At 36.1% G+C, this 18,674-nt stretch overlaps 1 protein-coding gene across 1 annotated transcript in view; it reads right to left on the bottom strand.

Moving 5' to 3' along the window:
• Positions 1-7,864: 7,864 nt before the first annotated feature.
• Positions 7,865-18,674, bottom strand: part of LOC108392642 (transmembrane serine protease 11A) — a 59,812-nt gene continuing 49,002 nt past the window's right edge. Inside the window, exons 8-10 of the mRNA XM_017653002.3 lie at positions 15,837-16,096; positions 11,587-11,729; positions 7,865-9,896 (exon numbers count right to left, since the gene is read on the bottom strand). Coding sequence (XP_017508491.1) covers positions 9,735-9,896; positions 11,587-11,729; positions 15,837-16,096 — 565 coding nt within the window. The 3' untranslated portion in view covers positions 7,865-9,734. The remainder of the gene's footprint in view (positions 9,897-11,586; positions 11,730-15,836; positions 16,097-18,674) is intronic.

The raw sequence follows: 18,674 nt of genomic DNA, 5'->3' as shown, positions 1-18,674 counted from the left end.
AAAAATATATCTGCAGCTGTGTTGCAATTTAAGGTGCTTAGAACCCATTAAATTCTGAGTATGGCTTCCCATGGTGAGGGTTCTTTTTAATAACCAAAGCACAAACTAGACTCTGGTGAAGAAGGAATTTTCCTAGAGAGGACGAACAAATGGAAGTGTTTGGGGAGATAAAGTTACATTAAGTATTGGCATAAAACTTTTTAATCTTTGTTTTCAGATGCTTTAAAGGAACGACCTCTATATGTTTAAAACAGAGTGATTAGACCCTTATAAATAACATGTAGAAAACCTCACTCCAAGAGAGAAAAGTACTTAGAAATACTAAAATCATTACCGCTCTGGGGATGGGTGTGTATTTGGGGAATAAAATATAGATAATTAAGAAATTAGCAAGATAATAGAAACAAATGACAGAAAGAAAGGTGAAAGAAGTCATACCAAACATAAAAATTATGCCAATATACATAAATGGTTTCAACAGATGTGGCAAAAAGCAAAGACTCTTTTGATGGCTTTAAAAACAAAATCTAGTTAGAAGCCTACATATTGTCTGATACACAACTAAAACAAAGTTACAGAGAAGAGGAAGAACAATGATATCAAGCAAATACAAAGAGATGGCAAGGGTGGAGGTCCAAAGCAACAACATTAACTGGGATAAAGAGGATGATTTGTTTTGATAAAAAGTACACAAATATATGACAGTTAAAAAGATGAGAACGATAATGTAACAACAGATGTAGAAGAGATAAGAAATGATAATATGTAAAACTATACTAAAAATATTTTGTCTCAAATTTAAAAAATGCAAGAATGAAGAAACTTGGACAGAAAAATAACTGGAATAAATGGAAAACATTACATAAAAATATCTCCTAAAAACATCCAGAATCATAATGTCTCAAGAAACAATATTTTCCTAAGCTGTCTTAACTGTTCCCTTAACTGTATAGAATATACTGCAATATTTCAGTGAATTTTGTAATGCTGATATTATCCTGGTTAGTAAAAATATTGATAGAACACTAAGAAATAGACCAGCCTAGCTCTAAGGAATTATTAACTATATTTGAATAAGTAACCTCGTGGGTCTGTCTGCTCTAGAATAAGCTATGTAGGATTGCCTGTGTGGACTGCAAAGCACTTTTAATGTAGTGTTTGCCCTTATGATCTTCAAGTTGGGTTGGGATTGGAAAATGCTGTTTTTATTTTTGTTTTATTTGTAAGATACATAACATGTCCTACTAGATCTTTAGTCACATAGGTGTTTCATTGAACTTGGGTTTTTCCTGCTTTGACCCTGGGGATCATCAAAGTAAATTTCTTGATTTTGTTTTCTTGGATTTGTTCTCATCATTATTTTGAATAGGCTAATCTTCCTGTTTTCTTTTTCTAGCTGTTTACTGCTAAATTCAAGACAATTACTGATTCCCCCACCTCAGTTTTATTGAAATAAAACTGACATATAATATTGCATAAATTTAATGTGTAGAAGGTGATGATTTGATACATGTATATATTGCAAAATGTTTACCATAGTGAAGTTAACACATCCTTCACCTTACATAATTATCATTTTATTGTTGTTGTTATGAGAACATTAAAGTGCTACTCTTATAGCAACTTTTAGGTGTACAAAGCAGTATTTTTAACTAAAGTCACAATGCTGTACCTTAGATCCTGGAAATTATTCACCTTATAAGTGAAAGATTTATACCCTTTAGCACACATCTCCATTCACCCCACCTCGCAGCTCTTGGCACTCTAATGTATAGCATAGTGAGTATAGTTAATAATATTGTATTGTAATATAAGAGAGTATAAAGCATTCTGACTACAAAAAAAAAGGTAGCTACTGACATGATGGATGTGTTAATCAAATTAATGTAATCATTTCACAGTGTATACATATTATCAAATCATCATGTTGTATACTTTAAATATACTTAAAATACAAATATTTCACCTGTCAATTATATCTCAATAAAGTAGAAAAAAATGTTAATATTCTTCAAAATATCATCAGTGGAAAATCCAAAATCATGTTTGACCGTATATGTGGGCACTGTTGTGCAGCCAAGATGACACATAAAAATAACCAGCACAGAGTGAAAGTAGCAGTCACTCAGCTGGTACGTTGTGAAGCTGGGATTCGAATAAACTCTGTTTAACTTTATACTATTTACTTCTGTGTTATGCTACCCGCCATTCTGTGAATGTGTGACTTGGTATTGTAATCTTTTTCAAAATCTTAGAAGAGTACTTGAAACTATATTCAATAATCCAATTGATCCAAATGAGCATCAAGAGCCAAGTTTTGCATCAAGATTTTACTTTTAACCATGCTGTAAAATATATGACTTTGGAGAGGCACCTGAGCAGGATTTGAGGTCATTTGGAGCTGTGGAAGTGTATCATAACATCCTCTGACATGAAGACAATCCTCCCTGTTAGAAGAGCATGCACTGGTTTTTTTTTTTTTGGGTTTTTTTGTAGCAATTTTGGTGCTTTTCCACTGATTCATCCTTAGTTGTTTGCCAAGGCTTTGAACACGAACATTTAATACTATGACTGCTGTCTGGGATTAGGAATAGTCTGTAGTCATGGAGCAGGGCGAAACTACCCAGCTCACCTTGGACTCCAGTCTGGGTTTTTTGTGTTATTTGTTCTGCTCTCTAATCTGTTGATCTGATTTCTTCAGAGACATCTAAATGAGAAGGAAATAAGGAATTCTGATCAAATAGGAGATGATGTAACCAGAGTATGTTGTTACGTTCTTAAAATGGCCCAATGAAAGGCAATGTGAGGCCTCGGCTGGCTTTAGAATGATTTCATGGAAAGCCAGCAGCAGTGTTTGTGTTTTTGCACCAGGAATAGTAGCCATTGCCTCAGACACAGTGGGAGAGAGGAAGCAGCCGTGGCTGTCCGTGGCGTGACTCCTGACCAGAGGGGCTCCTCAGTGCTCCATTCTGGGTCCCAGGTGCCCACCCAGAGTTCTGGGAAGGCAGTTGGAGCTGTGAGTACTGGAGGCACAGGTGAAGGCTGGGGCTGGACCGCCACTGTGTGGTGTATGATGGAACCATATGTCACCACTTTTAGGACCATTTCAAGAATGGTGTTTACTGCTTTCATTGCATTCATGATAGGGAGTCTTCAAGATCCATCAAAAACATTTAAAGTTCCTTAGAGATTCATTTTATACTTTCTACCTTGGCCACTTAAACAAAACAAAAGAAGCCTTCACATGGGAAGGGGTTTGGAATCCTAGAGGTAACTGAATAGTTTCTGTAGATAATGATGGGAATTACTCCAATTTCCTCCCCTAAACTAACCCCACCTTCCATGGTGGAAACTGGAATTACCTTTCCTCAGAGACCTCCACTCATATCTACTTTTTCAGGAAAGCATTCCCATGAAGAGAAAAATACCTTATTTCTTCACTATCAAGAATACTTTTTAAGATTTACAAATAGTCCTTTGAAGGCAACCAGCATCATGGAGCCATGTGCCCAGATTTCTGTGATCTGTGCTACCATAGTTAATGCCACTGTTTCTTTGGTGTGTTGCTTTTACTGAAGTAAACAGTCTAAACCCCCAATCCTGAAAGCCCAGTTACCAGGGGTTGGTAAGGGAAACTTTTCCTTAATCCAATGAATTTGAAAATTTTAAAGTTATCTAGCCATAGATTCCAACTAAATGATGATCCTTCCAAGGATAGCAGGAGAATCCCTATGGATAATGATGCCTAACTGAATGCCAGAGCCCCCTGAGGTGGCCCTGTGAGGCCCAGAGAGGTGTTCTACTTCGTGAAGGCAGCGATCACACAACTCAGTTAGGGAGGTGCTCAACCGAGTGCTCTTTCTATGCCATGATGCTACCCTCGTTGATCATTATAGCCCAGGTAAAATATTCAACATGTCATATTGAGCAGAAAGTACAAAGAGATCCCTTATACCCTCTACCCAATGACATGCATAATCTCCCCCACTATCAGCATTTTGAACCAGAGTGATACAACTGATGGACCCACGATAATACACAATTATTACCCAAAGTCCAAAGTTGTATTAGCATTCAATCATCATGTTGACATTTTATGGGTTTTGACAATCATTATAGCACCATTCAGAATAGTTTTACTATCCCAAACCTCCTCTGTGCCTGCTGTTATCCCTCCTTCCCCTCAATCCCTGGCAACCACTGATATTGTTACTGTTTCCATAGTTTTGGCTTTTCTAGAATGTCATATAGTTGGAATCACATAGTATGTAGGCTTTTCTGATGGTTTCTTTCACTTAGTAATATGCATTTAAGTTTCCTCCATGTCTTTTCCTGGCTTGATGGCTCATTTCTTTTTATTTCTGAGTAATATTCCATTGTCTGGATGTACTACAGTTTATCCAATCACCTACTGAAGGACATCTTAGTTACTTCAAAGTTTTGGCAATTATGAACAAAGCTGCTATAAACATCCATCTACATGTTATTGTATGGACATAATTTTTCAACTCATTTAGATAAACATCAAAGTGCACAATTGTTGAATTGTATGATAAGACTATTTTGAGTTGTGTAAGAAACCTCCAAGCTGTCTTCCAAAGTGGCTATACCATTTTGTATTTCCCTGGTAGATTTTTATCACTTGGGAAATGTATAAGCCATGCAAAAGTGTCACCAGCATAGTCTCTGGGATATCAAGATTGGGTGCAAACAATATGTTGACTATGTAGCATCCTTAGGGATGCAAAATATCCAAATTTGGGAAGATTACTGTATGGAATATACTCTCTGACTGTCCTTCTGGCCTGTGCCAGGATCTTGAGGTCTCCTGGGCCCCTCTGAGGTGATAGTAACTATTAATATTAGTCTCTTAACTTGCTACTTCCATTGCCTCATTCATTGACATTCCTCCTTTCTTCCTCAGCTCTCCCTTATACCAATTACCTAAGACACCACTTTGGCTTACACCTACCTATCTCAACAACATTAACCGGAGGCATAAAACTCAAATATATGAAGAGGTTCCCAGCTAACTCCTATAGTTGTCTACTGAGAAGTATACAGGCTGGAGGGAGACGTAGTAACCCCCCTGTCATCTTAGAAATGTAGCAAGCACATTTGGGTCTTCCAGTGAATAAACCTGAGATCCTATCTTTAACTCATCCATCATTGTTTTTGCAAATAATATTGTTACTTAATTAACATCTCATTTTACCATTAGTTGGTCTAAGATTTAGGTACTAAATTTCCAAATTTTCTATCAATTTATTCAGGCTCTTGTTTCTAAGTGGATTTTTGCCTAGATTCTCCTCTCCATTGACTTTAACCTTCAGATTAAAAAAATCTGTAAGATGGATTTTGATATAGGTATATGATTTTATATACATGGATAGTATATTATTTTACATACATATACTGTGTGTATATATATATATGTAATAGATAATGTGTATGATTTTTAGTTTTCTCTCTCTAAAACAGGGCTTCAGTATTCTAACTTAAGCTCAAAATACTACAGTTCATGGAAAAATGATTTTTCAGTTACTGAGCCTAAAATGTACCATCTTTATCCAAGCCTAGATGGTCTAGGCATGTACTAACATGGAGAGTCTTAATAATTTCACTCACTGTTTCTTCGTCCTTTATTAGCCCTTGAGCCCAGGTCATTCCCATTAGTATATCTTTGGATTTCAGTATGACATTTAGGCTTTCTCCCCTTTGCTTAATTTAGTGACTTCTGGTGTGTGGGGAGTCTTCTGAACTTGGAAAACAGTGAAACCATTTTTAAAAAGTTACTTTATTCGTTAAATCCTGATTACTAATGGAAATGAAAGGACAGTCTAATATGGATAATTAAAATCGGTGAACCAAATATATATTTTTTAATTCAAATATCTTTTTTCCTGTGAACTTTAAAAAGGTAGAGGTTGCATAGGATTCCTAGTTTTATCTCTACTGTCTCCCATATGACAAATTCCATAAGAAAGGGCCTCTGACAGACAAACATGGAAGTATCCAGATTTATGAGGTTCATGGGGAGAAGAAGAAAAGACAGTCTTGGTAGATAAGATAACAATGAAGAAAGGAAATGGTAGATTTGCTCTTTTGGCTTTATTTCCAAATATCCTTATGGATTTGGGATGTGCTCATTTAAGGGAATATGGGGAAAAGTTTTTGAGTTAGAGGGGCTCTATATACATAATCAAAGATCACTATAAAACATGCAGGACCTGTTTTACTGTATTATCATGACTTTTGGAGTAGGCAGAGAACACGAAGTCTTTAGGAACGTTTACGAATATGCAGAGCAGGACCAGCACAGGTTGGAAAGCAGTGTAAAGAACAATGACAAGGCAGAAGCAGTTAACAACTGAGAACAGAGGTGTCTTACCTTTATAGAACTCATAATTAGCCTCTGTAATTCTTTCACTAAACATAGTGTGTACACAATATTGCTTTAAATATTATGGATGTTGCAAAAATTAATAAAGCAGTTTTCCTTATGGAACTTAAAATAGTTTTAGAGAGAATATGTGCACATAAAAACTATAATACAGAGTAAAGTATGAGAAGTACTTTAGAGGGGGAACAAAAAGTTTTGGATGAAGAGTAATTTTGTCTGGGATAAGAAAAGTATTCTCAGTAGAGGTGGTCTTTGAGCTTGATCTTGTAGAGTGAAGAGAACACCGCATGACCAAAGAGGAGAAATGTGTTGAGGAAATAAGGAGCGACATTCAGCATTACAGGAGCACTGGGGACGTGTGAAACAAAAATCCTATTGGTTAACTGGTGACATAAATTTAGACTATTTGTTATGCAAAGTAGAAATCAGTGAGGATTTGAGTGCATGGGAATAACATTATTGAATTGCATTATAATTTAGCCACAGTTTGCTAAATGGGTAGAGTAAGGAGAGGTTGAAGGTAGGGAGAGTGGTGGGAGTAGATAATAAAATAACAATATGGCATTAATAGTAGTGGATGATTATTCCAGAATGTGCTATAGGCACTAAAGGTCATGACCCATTAGACTGTGAAATCAATTTAGTTGGTGGGGCAAGCAGTTTTAAAATGAATAGACTGGAATAGAAAATTCTATATTTATTGTATTTACTGAGGTAAGTATTTTTTTATGAAACTCAGTTCTTTTATATATACATATTTTGTTATGTATTTATGAAGCTGTGATGTGAAATACATTCCTTACTGTGGATTATGGTAAAGATACAGAAACTCTAGTAGAGGTTGTATTTGTAAAAACCAGTTTTCATGGCAGTGGTTTAGAGTGCTCTGTGAATATACACTAGTCTAGGCAGGCGTGTGAGAGAAATCCTCCAAGCACATTGTGTGGGGGATGATCAGTCCGTATTTGGAACAGTTGCTGATTGAAGCATCAGTCACTTATGCTATTTCTCTTAGGAACGTGATAGTGAGTGTTTAGTTTAATTGGGAGACTATAGCTTGTAAATATTCAATGTCATAATTTTGAGGCATCTGTCATTTCTGAAACTGTTCAAATGCCTTCAGAACAGTGGTTCTCAACAGTGGACAAGTTTACCCTGTAGGGGACATTGCGGATGTTTGGAAGTATTTTTTGACTATCACAATTTTGGGGGGAAGGAGTGTGTTACAGGCATCTATTAGGCAGAAGTCAGGGGTGCTGCTAAATATTTCACAGGGCACAGAACAGCCCTTCACCACAAATAATTATCCAGGCCAAAATATCAAAAGTGCCAAGGTTGAGAAATCTTCTGCATTGACCTAAACTAATTACTACAAGAAACTCTTGGATTATCTTTAACTCCAATTCTTAACAGCAGTTGAAAGAAAGATTCATGCTATTGGCTAACATAAATTCAGTAATATTATTTGTAGAATGCTCTGATCACCAACTTTATTATTAGATTTAAAATGATATATCAACATTTGCTTACAGGATGAAAGGCTGCATAAACCATTTAGAAATATAAAGTTCGTAACTCTAAAGTCAGAATTATCTTACCACCATAATATAGAATAATTTATATGCCTATGTATATTTTTATAGATGAAGAAACAACTTTATCTTGAAGAGAGTTCAGAGAATTGGCAGCCAGCTGCCTAAACCAATCACATCATTTCAAACTCTTAAGAGCTTCTTAATTTAAAACATTCTATAGAATTTGCTGAAGTTTTTATAGATCTGATAATTCAATAAATGTAGGCAATCATAAAGATACTTTGTAAGGAAAAAAGAAATGTGAAATTGATACCTGACTTCTAGGCCCAGTAGGGGTAAAAACTACCTACAGCTTCACTAAGTTCTTTATGTGTTCTGGCCTCAGGTCTCTGAACCATAAGGATGTTGGCTGGCATGACTTAGAACATCTTTCTTAAGCTTTAAAATTCTAAGTTATGCATCAATTTTTTTGGTGAATAAATTATAAATCTTCTTTAGATTATTATAGGATTATTTCATGCCTTATCAATAGCACATGGGGGAAATTATTATAAAGTAACTCAATGATTGAGTTTATATTTAGACAACATGAGTAAATGACACCCCACCCACAAACCTGATGTTAGCTGGTGTCACACAAAGAGTTTCCACAAAGCCTTCATTTGATTGCATCATAGTGTACATGGGCCTGACCCTCCTGTCTTCATGAGGCACTTTACTTAGTGGGTATATTTGATTTTTCAGATCACTTTGTTCCTGTGTTCTGTTTGGTAGGTCCTCAAAATTTATGTTTACTAAAAATGTTTTTAAACTAGTGTCTCTGATCGTAATAGGCTATTGCCACAAGCCTTAGGAGATAGTTGGCTGCAGAAACACAAAGCAATAAACATTTTTTTTCTATGTAGGATGACAACGTTCATTGATTCTTCAACGTATTAGCAAATACTCAATTGTTTTCTAGGCATTTAACCTTACTATAATAATATACAGTGCCACCTTCTGGTGGTCCAAACATGTAAATGCATCTATAAAATGTCAAAGTTTTGTGCCATTGTTTTGGGACTGCCCAAGAAGTTACCATCACCTTCCCCCTAATTTTTGTAACAAAAATACATTTTCAATTAGCTAATTACTATATATTCTCATTCATTAATAAGGCTTTCTCTGGACATATCTGAAGGTAGGGTTATCTGTGTGTGTATAATATAATATATATATTAAGAAATCACCCCAAAATAAGGGAAGTTTTACACAGAAAAAGGTTAGAAGATCTCTGGCTTGATTTATATCTGTACTTGTTTCCTAGATATAACATTTTAAAAAATGAGTATCCCTCCAATGGGCTTATAAGTAGAAAATATATTTCTAAAGGTGGAAAAACAAGGAAAAACAAAAAAAAGGTATTTGTGAACCCTAGAGAAATGATAGGAAAATATGTAAGTTTCCTGAGCTCTTTGAGAATTTAAAGTCTCTCACTTAAGGGGACACCCCTGACAAAGACATTCTAAAAATCTCAGATTATCTTCAAAAGTTTGTGTTGCTCCTCTTTTATGCTTCAGCTTGCATGATTTAAAGAGCTGAGTATCTCTGCTGTATTTTTCAAGCCAGAAACTGACCCACTATTTTACAAATTTAAATCCCTTATAAATTGGTGATAGGTTAGTGGTTGATTAAAGTGATTCTAAAATAAATCATGCCATTTAATATCACTTCATTGTACTACATGTGCTGAATATTTAGATCCACATACATGTATGACCTGCATACAGCAATCAATGTTTAACTTTTAGAGTGAATTAGAGGCCTGTTTTTGAAGCAATCCAGTTTCGGTAGTAAGCCACTTTTGTGTAGACTCCAGGTTTGTTCTTTTGACCGCAGTTATCTCCCCAGCTCACAATTCCAATGAGATACCAGGTATCTTTATGATCTTTTATAACTAAAGGTCCCCCAGAATCACCCTGAAAATTAGAAAAAAATAATATTAGCTAAATACAAAACTTAATTACCTAACACTCTGATAAATCACATATTTTATTATTAGACAGTGTTAAATATAGGTATATATAGATGACCAGTTCTAGGATAATTAATTGAAACATGGATTTCAAAAGTTACAAAAGCTTTAAAGTTCAATTTTCACATTTTAATTTTTTTCAGCTTTTATAGATGTATAACTGACAAATAGAATTGTATCTATAAAAGTATATATAACTTTTGAAGATTTGACAAACGTGTTTTGTGAACTGACTACCACAACAAGTCAGTTAACATGCCCATCACCTCACAGAGTTACTTCCTGTGTTTGTGTATGTGTGGTGAGAATGCTTAAAGTCCATTATCAAATTTCAAGAACACGGCACAGAAAATCTGATGTTGGACCTCCATTTTATCAGACAGACTAGCCCCTCACCATGTGCCCAGTTACAATCACTGTATCCTTGCTTAGGACCCCTGTGCCTGAGTCTTTCCCTCCATAGCTTCCCCAGTTTTTCTGTGATTAGGGCCTTATCTTATTATGTGCTTAGCCATGGGGCAGGGATCTTGCCCCTGCTCCTAGTCCAGTGAAACCTTTTTCTGACCACCTATCCTTCCCGAGGTTCATCACTAACCACACCATTTGCCAAGATTTCCGTATGTTGTCTTGCTCTTAGGCTCCTGTCATCACCTCTCACTTGTCTGTCATGACGTGGGCCTCTCTGTGGGTTCTCTGAATTCTAGGTGCCTCCCTCCTCAGTCTCAGGAACTGAGGCAGATATGTGCCAGGTGCTGCTCTTGTGCCAGCCCATGTGCCACGAGTCTCCTGCTCCTTTTCTCGCAGCAGTCGTCCATGCTGTGTATCTGTGGGACTCTGGGCAGGGCTTTCTGCCACTGAAATCAATATAATTCCCATCATGTCACCAAGTAGGATCACATCCTTGGAGTTTTCAAGAATCTCATGTTATAATTAGTGCGTCCAGGAAAAAACACACTCTATCCTTTTGTCAGAAAATATGTGTGCACGAGAGACATTGGACAACAGAGGGGAGCACTGCAAAGGGTGTTAGATATTCACAACATGGCCCAATCCACCTCCTCACCTCTCATCCTCCTTATGTGGAGACCCAGCAGATTACTTGGAATTCCCTTAAACATGAGTTGTAATTTCATACCTTCATAATTTTGGCTATGCTTTTTCTCTTTCCTATAATATTCTTTTCTTACTCTATAACTTTTTCCATAAGTACGATTTGTCCTCCAGACTTCACTAAAATATTATCTAATATTTGCTCCAATAATGTTCCCTTCAAGCTAAAAATATTAGCTCTCCATTACACCATGTATAATGTCACATCATGGTTTATTGCTCATGAGTGTTTCCTTTCTAGATACGTGCCATTTAAGGAAAGGTACTCTGGTTTATGAAACTGGACTTCTGGTATTAAGAAAATTTAATTTTATTGGTTAATTTGTTTGATAGCATCAAAGAAGCTCTTTGCCGATTTCATCTTGCTTAATAAAACATTTAAAAATATGTGTTGTGAAATTTGCATTTAGAAGTTTCTGAGCTGACAAGATATCTGTATTTTGTATTAATATAAAGAACATAGAATATTTCTTGAGCCAGATAAAATTTTGTTAACAATATCAAAATAATCTCTTTCTACTTACCCTGCAAGCATCATAAATTCCTTCCATATATCCAGCACAAAACATTCCAAACTTTATGTCATTTCCGTACACATATGGCTGCTTGCACACATCATCACTTATAATTTTCAATCTGGCTTCTCGAAGATCATTTTGGGATTCCCCTTAAGAAAAAATAAAGTAATTTTAATGTTTATAATTAGCATCCTTAACTAGAATAAAACTAGCAGACTTTAATCTTTTTTTACACTTAAATTGTCAATACAGAATAAAGTTAATATAAGCAATTTCTAGAAAATAAATTTTTCTTTACAATCTGGAACATTTATAATTGTTCTTATCACATATTTATGGATACTTACACTAGCCAGAAAAACATTATATTTCTTTTTTTGGAAAACCTTTGTACTTCTACTTTAAAAACAATCAGTTTATGTGTTTAGGAAGGCATTCATTTAAGAAAAAAGTTTGTATTTGTGGATTCCAGATTGTTCCCAGAAACTTTGCAAGTCTCGGGAGTTTTCTCTCTTGGTTTGCTAAAATAACTATAATACTATATACACTTACTGGATCCTTTATATTTTAGGAAGCACTTTCTCACATATAATGACATTTAAAGGTAATGATTTTATTTCTTATGTATTAAAAATTTGGGATTCCAGATTATAAACTGTTCTGTAAGTTCTAGAACCAATATTATGGCAGCAAGATAATTGCTTATGGTAGCAACAAAGAATATCACAAGCGATCTGGAATTCTTTATATCAAAGCATATACTGATCATGAAACTGATATTACAGTATACAGAATTCTGCAAGATTCGTATGTGATCTCCTTTCCCCCAAGTATGGGTGAGATCTGTGACTATCCCATGATTAAGTTATATGAATAGGTCATGATTAGTTTATGTTGCATGATATGGGTGAGATTTTTGCAGATGAAATTAAGATGTTATCAGTTGATACTGAGTTCATCAAAAAGATTATCAAAGGTGGGCCTGACCTAACCAGATGAACTCTTTTCAAAAGGGCATGGGTCTTGTCCAGGTCTTCCCTGAGAGACCACTGCCTAAGGGCTTGAAGAAGCAAGCTGCCATGAGTTCTGTAGCTAAAGTAACTGAATTCAACCAACAAGCAGTGAACTTGGAAGAGAGCTCAGAGCCACAGATGAGACCACAACCCCAGCTGAAACCTTGTTTGCTTTTTTGTGAGACCATGACAAGAAGACGCCACTGAGCTGTTTCTGAGCTAACCCACAGAAACTGTGAGGTAATAAATGAGTGCTGCTGTAAGCTGTTAAATTTGTGCTGCTTTGTTACACATCCATAGAAAACTAATACAGACACCACTTTTAGTAGAAAACACAATCAAGGTTTATTTCTGAAGAGGTATTTGCTAAAATGTTTAAAAAGTGCTCAACTTATCCTGCTCTCTGAAACAACTGGGTTAGTTGTTATTATTATTTTTTTTGCCTATCACATTACCAGTTAAAATAAATTCATATCCAGTGTCAGGAAGAGTAAAGAAAAATTGGCAATTCACATATTGTAGCTGATGGTATAAATTCATAACTTTTTCAGAAAGCCAGTTAGCAAAAGTTATAAAAAGTTAGAGCCTGTAACTCCTGGACATCCCTGAACTGTTTGTCAACTCTTGTGGGAATACTTACTGATATTTCTCACAAAGTATTGATTATTTTCAAAGACTCAGTTTTTTTTTTCAATAATTTTCTCTATTGTTTCCTTGCTTTTGATTTTATCAATGTATATTCTTTATTTCCTTCCGTTTCTTTTAGGTTTATTTTGCTCTTTTTTTCTAGTTTCTTGAAGTAGGAATTTAGATTATTGATTTGAGACCTTTCACTGTAAATTGAGATGCATTTGCTATAAATTTCCCTCTGCAGAGTGTTATATGCAGTTCTTTGTCATTCAGTTCTTTGTATATTTAAAATTTACTTTAAGAATTCCTCCTTGATCCATGGATTATTTAGAAGTGTATTGTTTAACTTCTAAGCATTTGGAGAGTTTACTGTTACCTTTCTGTTACTAGTTTTTAGTTTGATTTCATTATGATCAGAGAACATGCTATGTATGATTTCAATCCTTTTCAACTTGCTGAGGATTATTTTATGAGAAGTGAAACAATAATAAGGTCTATCATGGTGAATGTTCCATGGGTGCTTGAAAAAAGTGGGTATTCTATTGTTTAGAAGAGAGTTCTATACACATCAGTTAGATTCTGTTGCTACTTAAAAAGTATTATGGTAGGTATATTTCTGCCAACCTCAAACTCCATGCCAGAAATGATTCTTCCTGCCAACCCAAAGGGAAACTGAGATGCCCCTTCCATTATCATGAAGCAGAGAATGCAAGCTTTACCTTAGAAGAAAACCCATCAGAGAGAGAGAGCAGACTTAGGAGTGTCAGACTTTCGGCTCTATGCAGTGACCCCTGGTATTAATAAACTACAGATAAGTTCTGTAGCTGGTAATATGGTCTTACAAAAAGTAACACGTATCTCAGCTTGTATCATCTGGAATTAAACCACTTGGGACATCTGAAGGCAATCTAGACCACCAGGCCTGTTCTTGGCCACGTTAGTGAAAGGTATTCCCTAGTTGCTTAGGGGAGTCTGAGAACTAAAGGTTTGTTCTTCAGAGACTTTTGTATATAAATAAATTGTATAGAGTTCTGTGAATGGATTTTTCATTCTCAGCCCTTTCTTATCTTCTCAAGCCCAGAGTTAAAGAAACCCTCTTGCTGTAGTTATACGTATGTACCTGGACCAGATTTTAGAATCCAGAGTGTGTCTGACTAAGAATGCCCAAAAAACATCCCAAAAGGAAATCAGGTTTATTTTTTAAGAGATTAAGTCAGTATGCCAAGTTAGATCATTTTAGGGAGGTCAGTGGAAGCTTTATTATCAGGTGATTTCTTTCTACATGGTACTCTTATTCCTGACCACTCTTAAATTAGGCTAAATCTATAGTTCTCAGGCAGGTTTTGCTGCAACTGGAGATTATAGCTGAGCAAGAAAAATTTGTGAGGTGATTGAGGAAAGTGAAAGCAACTGATGGGGCTAACTAAGAGGAGGCGGAGATGAAAGGATAGAAAGGGGCTCACAGGTGGGGTACAAAGGAAGTCTTGGGGGTGAAGGTGGGCATGGGGATTATTATATGGCCTATGTATATCTGGCATTGCATAGAGAATGCCACACAGAAATAAATTTTAGTGCTCCTGAGGAAACACTTTTCTTTTTTTGAAGTATAGTTGATATATAATACTATATTGATTTCAAGTGTATATAACATGGTAGTTTACTACCCACATTATTAAATCCTCATCCGAACTAGTGCAGTTACTGTCAACATAGAAAGGTGCTACAGAATCACTTGGCCATATTCTCCATGGAGCCCTACCCTGTGACCACCTTATACTATGATTGAGATTTTTGTGTCCCTTTATCCCCCTCCCCCACAGTCACCACCAGCCCCTTCTCAGTGTCTGTGAGTCAACTGCTCTTTTCTTCATTTTGTTTTGTTTTGTTTTTGGGATTCCACAGTAAGTAAAATCATATCGTATTTGCCTTTTTCCACCTGGCTTATTTCACTGAGCATAATACCCTCTAGGACCATCCATGTTGTCACAAATGGCAGGATTTCTTTCTTTTTTGAACATTTACTTCTTTTATTTCTTTTTTGAGGCCCAGCCCTTTAAAACCACCTCTACCTCATTCCATGTGATCCTGACCAGTCTGCCAACCACATGCCTGCCTTTCTTGGTACAGGCATGGGAGTGTCAGCTGAATTTCCCCTGAACATAAACTGGACCAAAATAGACCTTTTCAGGGATTAATGTAGTTGGCAGAGGGAAACACATCCCCCGAGGGGAAAGTGATGTAAACCCTGAGCTGCTGTTGGCCACCTTTGCTACTGTGTAAAGCTAGAATCACTCCCTCCACATGAAGGAGACCTAGAGGAAAACAGAGCCAAGAAATGGAGGGATTCAGAGGTCCTGGTGCCATCATATGAACTCCTGGATCTAACAGCACCTAAAGCCAGACTCAATTCTTCCAAATTACAAGGGCCAAATTTGTTATCTTGTTGTTATTTTTTTCTTCAGTTAATTTGAGTGTCTGTCATTTGCAAACCAAGAGACCCAAATAATCCTACCAAGCTATGTGGAAATGGCTGGCAGGATAATATTGATGGAGATTGAGTCACACTTCTCTAAATATGGCTTAGTCCTCTGTTATCCTTTTCAAGATACTCACCACCGTAGAAAAGTGCTCCAAATCCTGTGATGTAGACAGTTGAATTCGGCTGGTAGGATGCAGAGGCTTCTGGCAAACAAACTGGGTGGACATCATTGGTAAAGGTGACTCCAGGAGAGAACTGTACAACGGCAATGTCGTATTCTCTTGCTGGGGAGTGATACCTCTCATGGACAATAATTCTTTTGACATTTCTTTTCATTAATGGAGGGTTGATTGTTGTTCCAAAGCTAACAGTCCAATGATGTGGATTTGCATCACTGGAAAAGGTTAGGAATGAACAGAATATATGAACTGCACTACTATAACTGCATATAAGCTAATAAAAGAAAATTCCATCCTAAAAATATTTGGTTGTAATGATAGTTTTCTTTGACCATTTAAATATAGTTTATTGCTCCTATCTTGAAAGATAAACCAAATATAAACAGCATATTAGAGCTGAAATCCATACAAATTGTTAAATTTTAGAGCTGTAAAGCACATAAAATATCATTCATTTATCTCTTCAGCAAATAGTTATTGAATATCTATGTGCTGGGCATTACTTAAAGTACTGAGGATAAAGGGGTGAACAAGACAGAAAAAGTCCCTGTTTTGGGAGTACACAATTCTAGTGAAGGAAAAAGAGCAAAACAAATGAATAGATAAATAACTTCAAATGGAGATAAGAGCTATGAATAAAATAAAACAGGGCAATGGAATAGAATACGAGGGGTAGTCAGATAAATCTCTTTTCAGAATGTGGCATGTGGGCTGAGGCATGGTTTATGGGGAGTCATCAGTGAGAAGATGGGGAGACAAGGCTCCAGGTAAACATCCCTAGGCCTTAGACTCAACAGGGTGTAGTTCAGGACACAAGGGAAGAATGGTGGGGGGAAGAGGTTGAAGAAAAAGGTGGGGACCAGATTTTAGAGTGTCTTATAAGCTATGAATAAAGTGCTTAGATTTTATTCAAGTGATATAGGAATTCACTGGATGATTTCCAGCTAGAAGTATGAACCTCATTTACATGAAGTAAAAGCTGTCAAAAGTCCTATGAAAGATGATCAAGTGTGAATGACTTCTAGTTTGTGGGCTTGAGCCAGTGCTGAATCATAATACATATAGGGATGGGAAAGTTCATATTATAATGAAGGATCATCTAGCAAAGCCTTCGTTTCATACTTAAGGAAAATAAGGCCTAGATGGGTTAAACTATTTGCTTAGTATCACATGTCTGCCTGACTCTCTTTATTCTTTTCTTTATAGTACATTGTCTCCCACCCAAATCTATTTATTAATAGCAAGATATTATGTTCCCTAACTAATTAACTGAACTATCATCATCTATGAGGGATAAGCAAAGAGACAGAGACTGCCCGTACAGACACTTGTTTCTCACCTAATTATAGGTAGCTTTAGTCATAGAAAGAAGCATATAAACATATCAATGGGGTTTAATTTGACAGTTGTTAATTGTGTTGGGATTATGGTTATTTTTATTTTTAAGGCAATTAAACTTTTGTTTTTATATATATAATTAAATTAAACTTTACATACATAAACAAAAATACATAGTACATATATAAATTAAAAAATCATTTAGCCCTCTCACTGATCCAGTATTTGAAAGATGGAACTTACCATGTGGAAGACATAGGCCTGTGCTCCATCTCTTAACATTATGACCTGGGGGGTGAGTTACTTAACTTTTTTATTGCCCTCCAAGAAAAACCAAGCAGGGTTTACCAAGCAAGGTGGTTGTAAGAGTTACATAAAACAAATCTTAAGCACTTAACCACATGTTTGAAACATACTGGAGCTTAGTAAATGGCAGTAGCTGTTGTAAGGACACTCAAATGGCAACTGCCTGTGTTGAACCCGTGGTGATGGAGATGTCTTTGCCTTAGACTCTCTTTCCTCACCCTGGAATCCCTTTCATCTTTGAATAGCTCTGACTGTTGACAAGTTGTTCTTTGATCCCATAAATTCTCTTCCACAGGAAAGTACCCTGAGATACACAAATATAACTATCAGTGCTTTCTCAGATATAATTGTTTGTCTCCAAAGATAGTGTTTCTCAAGCTTTAATGTGCATACAAATAACCCAGGAAACCTGTTGAAATGTCAGCTCCTGATTCAGAGATAGGGCTTGAGAATCTTTTTTAAATTATTACCATTAATTTTTTATTGAAGTAGATTTTTATACAATATTTTAATAGTTTCAGGTGGGCAAGATAGTGATTCAGTAATTATATACATTAAATGATTCTTTTTAATTTTTTAATTTTTTTATTAAGGTATTATTGATATACACTCTTATGAAGGTTTCACATGAAAAAACAATGTGGTTACTACATTTACCCATATTATCAAGTCCCCATCCAGACCCCAATTCAGTCATTGTCTACCAGTGCAGCAAGATGCCACAGATCCACTATTCGCCTTCTCTGTGCTACACAATTCTCCCCATGATCTCCCACACCACGTGTACTAAACATAATACCCCTCAATCTGCTTCTCCTTCCAACCCCACCTGCCTCCCACACCCCTCCTCTTTGGTAACCACTAGTTCCTTCTTAGAGTCTCTGAGTCTGCTGCTATTTTGTTCCTTCAGTTTTGCTTCATTATTATACTCCACAAATGAGGGAAGTCATCTGGAACTTGTCTCTCTCCGCCTGGCTAATTTCACTGAGCATAATGTCCTCCAGCACCATTCATGTTGTTGCAAATGGTAGGATTTGTTTTTTCTTAGGGCTGAATAGTATTCCATTGTGTATATGTACCACCTCTTCTTTATCCATTCATTTACTGATGGACACTTAGGTTGCTTCCATATCTTGTCTATTGTAAAAA

This window comes from Manis javanica, chromosome 5 (assembly GCF_040802235.1).
Source record: "Manis javanica isolate MJ-LG chromosome 5, MJ_LKY, whole genome shotgun sequence".
Classification (NCBI taxonomy): Eukaryota; Metazoa; Chordata; class Mammalia; order Pholidota; family Manidae; genus Manis; species Manis javanica.
Note: the sequence above shows the minus strand (reverse complement) of the source record. Positions and strands in the feature narration are given on the sequence as shown.